This window comes from Apus apus, chromosome 15 (assembly GCF_020740795.1).
Source record: "Apus apus isolate bApuApu2 chromosome 15, bApuApu2.pri.cur, whole genome shotgun sequence".
Classification (NCBI taxonomy): Eukaryota; Metazoa; Chordata; class Aves; order Apodiformes; family Apodidae; genus Apus; species Apus apus.
Window position 1 is genome coordinate 14,746,783 of NC_067296.1, and position 8,558 is coordinate 14,755,340.

At 58.5% G+C, this 8,558-nt stretch overlaps 1 protein-coding gene across 1 annotated transcript; it reads left to right on the forward strand.

Moving 5' to 3' along the window:
- Window positions 1–1,725: 1,725 nt before the first annotated feature.
- On the forward strand, window positions 1,726–8,460 carry C15H20orf96 (chromosome 15 C20orf96 homolog). Its single transcript, XM_051632726.1, has 10 exons — window positions 1,726–1,882; window positions 2,082–2,194; window positions 2,560–2,663; window positions 3,192–3,350; window positions 3,787–3,886; window positions 4,212–4,369; window positions 4,497–4,598; window positions 5,474–5,557; window positions 5,838–5,956; window positions 7,848–8,460. The coding sequence occupies exons 1-10, from the start codon at window positions 1,836–1,838 to the stop codon at window positions 7,906–7,908; spliced, it is 1,047 nt and encodes a 348-aa protein (XP_051488686.1). The 5' UTR covers window positions 1,726–1,835; the 3' UTR covers window positions 7,909–8,460.
- The last annotated feature ends 98 nt before the right edge of the window (window positions 8,461–8,558 follow it).

Genomic DNA, 8,558 nt, shown 5'->3' on the forward strand with positions numbered 1-8,558 from the left:
GTCCGGCTCGGGAATGCTCCGCGCCGGTCCGGGGGTGCTCCGGGATGCTCCGCACCGACCCGGGGATGCTCCGCACCGCCCTGCCCCTCCCCGTTACCGGGATGATCCGCTCTGGGGATGCTTCCCCCGGTTCAGTCGGAGGATGCTCCGATCGGGCGCAGTGCGGGGAGGCTGCGGGCGGGTGCGAGTCGGGGGGTGCGCAAGGGGTCGGTGCGGGCAGCCCGGGAGCCGCACGCCCCTCGGTGCCATTCTTATAGCCGCCACCGCCCCGCCCCCGGTAAACACCGCCGCGCCGGTTCTGTCAATGGGAGACACCGGCCCCCTCCGCCCCGCGGCCAATGGGCGGGGGGAAATATCGGGCTCAGCCAATGGGAGCCCTCGGAAAAGGGTTGCTGGAGAGAATGGCAGGGGGCACACCCCGACGTCCCCCGGTAGCCCCCGGTACCCACCCAGGGATGCTCCAGCTACTGCCAGGACCCGCCGATCCACCCGACTGGGCACCCCCGTGTCCCTCGTGCCCCCGCCCGTGGCACCCCCGGGAGCCCGCACACCCTTCTGACAGCTGCACCCCCGGGCACCGCACTGTCCAGCCGGGACGTTGAGCATTCCCCCGGGGAGTCTGCCCCCGGACCGCGCCCCTGCCGTGCTCCCGGTACCCCCGGGACAGCCCGGTGCCGGTACTGGCGTCGCAGCTCTCAGCCCCCCGCAGAGTGGAAAGGCCGGTACCTACACGGACATGTGCTTTACCCCCCGCCCCCGCGGCGTGTCCCGGGGGGCTCCCCCGGTGCCTCGAGCACTTCGGCCCCCGCGGCGCGGCCCCGCCAGGCCCCGCCCCCTCCCGCCAGGTCCCGCCCCCTCCTCCCGACCGGCACCAATGGGGCGGCGGCGGCGCGCCTGTTGCCCCGGTGACCGCGGGCTGCCCGCCAGGGGCCGCGCCCATTGGCTGCTGCCGGGGCGCGCGTGCCCGCCGCAGGGCGCGCCCCCATTGGCTGCGCCTCCGCCGCCAGTTGCTGTAGTAACAGGGGCCCGGGCGGGGCCGCGCGCCCCGCACCCCGGGCCAGCCCCGCCGGAGCCCCGGGGACACCGCACAGCCCCCTCCGCCGCTGCCCCGCCGCTCAGGGCCTCGCCCTGGGCCCGGCAGGCCGTGGCTCGCCCGAGCCCTGCCCGCGCGGTGTGACCGGAGGGAGGCTATACCCGGTACCGGGTACCCGCCTCGCAGGTCTCGTTTGAGCCTGACGCTGGGCACCTCCGCGGTACATCCCAGCCTGGTGCATCCCTTCCCGGTGGATCCCGTCCCGGTGGATCCCGTCCCCCGCTCCCGGGGTCCTGCCGTGCAGTGCCGGGGCGGAGCCGCCAGGCGGCGCCATTCCCGCCCCTTCCCGTGACCGCGCACCCCGCCCGGGATGCGAACCCGGCTGCTGTTGCCATGGAGACCGGCCGGGAGACCGGGACGAGGGGTACGGGGGGGTGGGATCCCCGGGGCACCGTGAGTTACACGGGGGCTCCCCGGGGAGCGGGAGGATGGTGGAGATCCATGGAGTATGTGGGATTCCTGGGGGCAGGCATGTTCCCAACGGGACAAAGCAGCTGGCCGGGGGGTCCCCCCATAGGGCACAGGCAGGAGGGTTCCCCGTGGGGACCCCGAGGGGGGCTCCCTCAAGGGGATGGGCAGGGGGTTCCCCAAGGGCAGAGGAGGTGGGTGAAAGGGTTTGCTAAGGTGTCAGTGCCTCCCTGCTCTGACTTTGGTCCCCAGAGGCTCGTCCGGGGTGCAGAGCCGTGGGGCGCAGCCTCCTCCCTGGGGATGCACTTTCCTTCCAGAGCCTCCGCAGAGACAGATGCACAGAGCCCAGCCCGGAGTGCCGCGGAGGAGCTCACGAGAGGAGTGAGTCTCTTGCACCCCTGAGGTTTATGGCACTTACAAGGACTGTGGTGACAAACAGGGCTGGGACTTGCTGCGGGTGAAGGGCACAGAGGGACACCTGGAAGCCCCGGGGAGTCCGCGGGTCACGGTCCCTGCTCACAAACCTCCCCTGACTCCCCGTCTTCTCTGCGCTGCCGCGGTGCTGCCGTGACGGTCACAGCGAGGGGCGGAAGGCAGAGCCAGAGGAGAGGAAAGCTCCAGCCCGCAGGTCGGCTTTGCCACGGCTCGCCAATGAGGACAAGGAGAAGAAGAAAGGGGAGAAGCAGCAGCCAGGTCGGGAGAGATTCCCTCATCCATCCATCCCCTGCTGTCCCTGCCCACTGCTGCTGCTTTTGCCTTAACCCGCTGCTTCCTGCTGGGCGGCGTTCAGCAAAAGCCAGAAGGAGAAAATAACCCAAGGGGAAATGCTGAGAATAAAAGGGAGGGAAGTAGAAAAGACCAGGTAGAGCTTTGTAGGCTCAACTCTGGGCTGCAACTGCGGGCTGCTGGGGCCAAGGGAGGTTTGAATTCAGTCTCTCAGCCACGTATGACCGGAGAGAGTCAGTGTGAGATGCTGAAATTGGGCTGGGAAATAAGCCAGTGTTTGTTTGTTTCACCAGTTGCATTTATGCCGAGTGAAAAACCATCTTTGCTTTCAGAGACTATGTCATCCCCAGAGAAAAATGGAGGTTTCAGTAAAAAGAAATTAGCCCTTAGGAAGGAGGAACTCGCTAAAAACTTGGAAGAGATCGAAATTATCCTGGTAGGTTCCTCGAATACCCAGCGCTGGGATGTAAGTTGCAAATCCATGCCCTGGCTGCCTTTCTGAAGGAAATTCTATCAGTCTGACTCTGTTGCAAAATGACACGTATTTATTTATTAATACACTGGAGGTAATTATGCTGCTCTGCTTAATGCTGCTGAAATCTGACCTTGATATTGTCTATCAAGAAAAATTAAGGGAAACTAAGAGAGAGTCCAGACTGCAGCAGGGAGGGATGAGATTTAGGAAATGTGACCTGTTAGAAAAGATTGTTGGTATCAGGTGTTCTCAGTCTAGCAAGGAGAAGGTGGAGGTGAAGGACACAACCACAGCTCTTTAGCAGGTAAAAGATGGTTCTGAAAGCGCTGGTGATCCTGCAGCTGGCAGTGCAGGAGGTGGGAGCAGGTGGGGGAGCCAGAGTGCCTTGGCACGGTGGTCGCTGTCACCAGGAATGTTCCAGGAACAGTGAAAACTGGGGCAGGCGGGACTGGTGGAATTGACAACAGTTTAACCCACAAATTCCTGAAGAGTCTGTGCGAGAGGAAGAGAGAGGCCATCGAGGAGCTGCAGCAGTTCTGTGCCTGCCTGGAAGAGACCAACTGCCAGCTGGTGAGGGACATCCAGCAGGCTGACGAGAGCACTGCCAAGCAAGCCACAGCCCTGCTGCAGGAGTGTGACAAGTTTCAGGTGAGGCTTTAGGGCTGACCCACAGCCCAGCTCAGCAGAAGGCAGAACTTCCCGTTTCTTGTTAGGACGGGGGAAGGGGCAGGCACTGCCTGGCTCCTTCCACTGCTGAAATGAGCTCTCTGATGCCCAAAGATCCAGAGAGCTGTTCTTGCTTTGTGCCCATGTTTTAAAGCCGCAAGTGCACCCAGACTGTAACTGTCCTCAGCAGCAGCAGTCACGCTGTGACAGCCCAAAGCCATCCCCCGGTAATGCCCTCGGCTCCGGCTGCTCCTGGAGCACCGTTCCACCCCCCGGGGCAGCTCCCGTGCACCAGCTGGCACCAGCCACAGCAACCAAGTCCTCTGTGCTGGAGCACCAGAGAGGGAGCTCAAGGATGGGTGGGGGGATGTTTCAGAGCTCTGTGGAATGAGCAGTGACTGGATTTCTCCCCGTGCAGAGGGTGAAGGAAACAGTGCAAATAACCAATCAGAAGCGGCTCAAAACAGCTAGGGCAGAGCTGCAGGAGATGGAAAAAACGATGGAAAAGAATGTGGGAAGTGAGTAGCTCACTGTGACATGCAATTACCTTTGTTTTCCATCTTATAGGTTGAAGACACTGTGTTGATCTTATAAATGTCAAACAATTCTGTTTATGAGGCAGAGCTGCCTGTGGCACCCGGCAGCCTGTGCTCAGGGGGTTGGGAGGGTCACTCCTGGCAGGTCTTTGCACTGTCCCCTCGGGGCAGGATCTGGTCAAGCTGGTCTGACTTAGGTTCTTCCCACTCCCCTCTGGGTGTGGAATCTCTGAGGAGCTCAGGCAAATACAGGGCTCTGAAGCTCTGGAACCCCTGGGTTGAGATTTTCTGTTTGATTTTCCATCAGAGCTCCAGCAGAGCCTGGATGAAGCCACATCAAAGGTACAGGTTCTCCAGGAGGAGCTCAGAGAGATGCAGATCTGCAGGGACAGGCAGCTTCCAGAACAAGCTGCCCGGATAGCTCTTCTGCAGCACAGCATCCAGAGCCTGAAGGAGAAACATCAGGTGCTGAGACCTCCCCTGCCCTGCAGCATTGCCAGGGAGGAAGGAGAGGGCAGGGGAAGAAGGAACACCATGGTTATCTTGCTTAACACTCCTCTTGTTTTGTCGCACTGCTTCCTGCCCTTCTCAGGAGGAGAGAGACAAGACAGAAGAAAAGCAGAAGGTCATCTTGGAGGAACTAGAAGAGAAGGCATGGGCAGAACTAGAGGCCCTGGTGCAGAAAATTGTGGAGGTTTGTGGAGTTCTTGTGACGTCCCAGCAGGAGGGTCAGTTTCTGGGAGCTGGGAGACAAGGCAGGGGCTGCCACACAGTGCCCATGAGCAACAGCACCGTGCAGCCAGCACACAAACAGCAGCAGAGCATCCCTGCTCCCCTCCTGGTGCCAGGCTGGAGCCGTTTGTCAGGCTGGGAGGGGACATGAGAAGGACTTTGGAGTTGCTGCTGAAGTTTTATGGGTTGAAATATTCTCAGAGTCACTCCTGAGAATTTGCTGCATGGAGGTGAGTGACCCAACATTCACCCTGCCTTTATGGTCCCTGCTTTATTACATTATTTAGGTAGCTGCTTCCCTAATTGGCTGTGACACCGCTGTGGCAGTGCTGTTTGTAATAAATTCATGAGGAAATTAAACCACATGCAGCACTGCTGAGCAGGGACTGCTGTCCTTCTTCCCAAAATAGGAGGAACTCCTGGTGTGTGGCTCCTGCTTAACACTTTTCCTGCATTAGCAGCTTGAGAGCACTAAGAAAATATTAATTACTGGCTCTCCTTACAGCCTGCTCTGATGCAGAAGAGCTGCTGGGCCCCTGTACAGGTGCATGTGTAAGCACGGGTGACCTGAGCAACCCAAGCAATATTAATGAGCTTTCCCTAGGAAACTGAACTGGATCTCTTGAGTTCCTCAGTCTTGTTCCACAATCAGCACAACGTGATCTCAGTGACAATCTCTTTCTAGAGCCAGAATCCAAAACTTGTTTGAGTAAAAATCACTTCCTTGAGGAGTGACACACTTGTGCACAGCCAGCAGTGGCCCCAGTGGTGCCAGGGCTCCATGCTGGTGGTTACTGGGAGTTTTTGCAGCTGGATTTCTTCTCTTCACCCACCCAGGAGACGTTGCAGCACCAGGATGGTCTGAAGCAGCTGGTGATAAACAATCATATTCTGCAATATAAAATACTGAGGCAAAAGGAGGTGAGTGAGCTGGGGAAGGGCCAGGACAGTGCAGCAGAACCAGCCCCTCTCAGCCCTTGCCCTTCAGGAGGATTTTGTCTGCCTCGGTGGGGTATATTCCCTTCCATGTGGGCTGTTAGGACACCCTGAGGAGGAGCAGCCCAGCAAGTTTTTCAGGAAACCTGTTAAGAGCCTTACTGGCACAAGGCATGTTTTCTAGCTCTGCTGTTTGCAAAATCTCTAAAACTTTAATTCTTTCTTCTCCTGCAATGTAAAGAACTCTTAGAACTCATTCACTCAGGTTATTAAGGACCTGGAAGAGGAGATTGGTGAGCTGAAGAGGAGCATCCAGACACTCCAGCAGAGTGTGAGAGACTCAAGAGAGCTGCTCTTTGCTGATGTTCTCCTCCCCAGACCCAAGTAAGTCTGGTCAGTGGGCATGCACGGCCCTTCCTCCCTGGCCCTGGGCTACCAAGGAGGCTGCACTTTGGCACTGGGTGCTGATTACCTCATCCCACTGTTTCCATAGACATCCCACTTAAACCTACACCCAGCACGGGGTACAAACTCACATTAGGAAAGACAACTGCAGGGTCTCATGGTCTTGCCTAAGAGCAGCAGGAACTGCCACAACTCTAATGCTGATCCTTGATCACATCACAGCTTTCCTTTGGGCTTCTCTTTGTGAAGCCTGCAAGAGGAGGCTGCTAGTGGTGGCAGCGGGGCACAGGCAGGACCAGAAGGGCTTCTCAAGGTCCTTGTGCCTATGCTAGCTCTGATTTTACTATTTTCACTTCATAGCTGGTAAGGCTGCTCCTTGGCCCGTGGCAGCAGAGTCCTGCCCAGGGCAGGACAAGTCACAAAACCCGAGTTATTTGAAGCTGTCCACTGCCTCATGTACAAAAAAAAATGGGTCAAACGTTTTTTAATCCTGAGAGTGCTGCAGCCCAAACCCCCAGTGCTGTGCAGAACAATGTGCCTATGTGCATTTATTTACAGCAGCTGCCCGTGCAGCCTGTTCTCGGCACAGAGTTGTCTGTGAACGGAGCCGTTCCTTCCCCCCGCGGCAGGTGCTGTCCAGCCCCGCGGCTCCTCCGCACCTCCTGTGCACACGGGGGTTATTTCCCAGGGAAATGCCATCCCTTGGGATGAGCAGAGCCTTGCCCAGCAATCCGGTGGTGGCGCAGGTGACAAGTGGGGCTGGATCTCCTGCTGCAGGGCTGGGGTTGTAGCTGGAAGGCAGGTACGGCTGCAGCGCTGCGGGGGCAGGAGCTGGAGCGGGAGGGAAGCCTGGAACATGTCAGGAGACGGGGCGGGGGGGCGGCTGCCTGAGGGATTAGTGCAACTCCCTTTTTTATTTTTTTCCTGATAAAAAAATTATTATTAAAAAAAAAAAAAAAGAAAAAAGAAGAATCAATTCGTCTGAACAGCTGCCGGGGCGAGGGTTGCTGAGGGGACCGGGGTTACTGTGGGGGGTTGGGGTTACTGCGGGGGCTGGGGTCACTGGGGGGGGGCTGGGAGGAGAGTTAAAAATAGCAGGAAGGTCCAAGTGGAAAGTTTCTGTAACATCACAAGTCAGGCATTTGGTGCTTACCCGCCCTGACAGGCGGGAGCCCGTGCCAGAGCCTTCTCCGCCATCCCTCAGCCCTTTCCCACTGACCTCCCTGCAACTTTTCACACGACATCACCAGCCCTTCCTTTTTTCTATTTAACCCTTTCGTTCCAGTGACTGGATTTTCTTCCTGAAAAAAAACAAAACGAGACACAAGCTGGGCTCAGCCTGGCACCCAGGACTCTTGCTGGCCTTCCTTGTGTCCCTGCGTGCAGCTGGAGGAGCTGTAACCCCCTGAGCATCCATTCCCTCTTGTTGAAAATCCTCTTGCTTCCAGGATTTCAGCTGCAGCTTCCAGCCTTGCACTGGGACATTTGGGATGCACAGTTTGTCCTGGACTGTGACGAAGATGGATGAGTACAGCTCTGAGCAAGCCCAGCTCACTCTGCTTGCCCTCTCCCTGTGAGAAAGCAGATGTACAAGGTCCTCCAACAGTTCTTCACCACTTCTGTTTGTCTTTCAGGATCAAGAGTGAGGGGCGGATAATGTCATTCCTTCTCCCTCTTGGAGCCCTGAGGGTTACATCTGGCTCTGCCACTGTGGGAAGGCTGAGCCTGCCTTGCAGAGGGCTCAGTGACAAGGATGGTGTCAGAACACCTCTCCCCTGGCCACCCAGGGGCTTCTCCTCCTCCTCACACCCAATGTGCCAGGCTTAAACCTGCTCTTGCCTTCCCCCCTGCTGACTCTGCTCTCTCTCAGGTGCACACCAGACACCGAGGTGATCCTCACCATCCCCACCGAGGAGACGCAGCTCATCTGATACTTGGCCAGGCTTGGATGAGGTGCTGAGCCACAGACCCCTCTTTCCCCATCAGTGTTTCTCCATCCCAGCCATGCTCAGCCACCCTGCGGCCTCAGTGCTGTGGTGAGATGCTGCAGTAAAGGTGTCACTGTCATCCTGGCCTGTGCCAGCCGTGCTGCACTCTGGGGCTGCCATCCCTGTCCCTGTTGTGGTAACACTGGAGGTGTTGAAGGGGCCTCCTTGTGACTGTGAGGGGTGTCCCGGGCTTGGCCCTCCTGCTGTGAGGCTCTGCCAGTGCATCCCAGTGTGGTCAGACTGGTGTCCCAGTGCAGAGTCAGACTGGTGCCACTGCAGGGACGGTGCTCAGGCAGTTTGGTGCCAGTGGTGCCAGTGCTGGGCCACCCAACAGCATCAAATACAACCAGCTCCCATTCTTGACGGTGCCAAGCAAGCACCCAGCCGTGCTCCCCTCCCTGGGTCCTGGCAGCAGTGCTGTGGGGTCGGGCAAGCAGAGCTGCGAGATCCCGGCAAAGAACAGCGGCAGCAGCACCGGGCACCGGGCAGGACCAGCCTGGGCTCGGCTCGCTCCTTCCTTGGTGAAGCAGCCGCCGTGGGATGGAGCCGGGGCTGGGGCCACGGGAGCACAGCCGTGGGGCTGGGGGGACCAG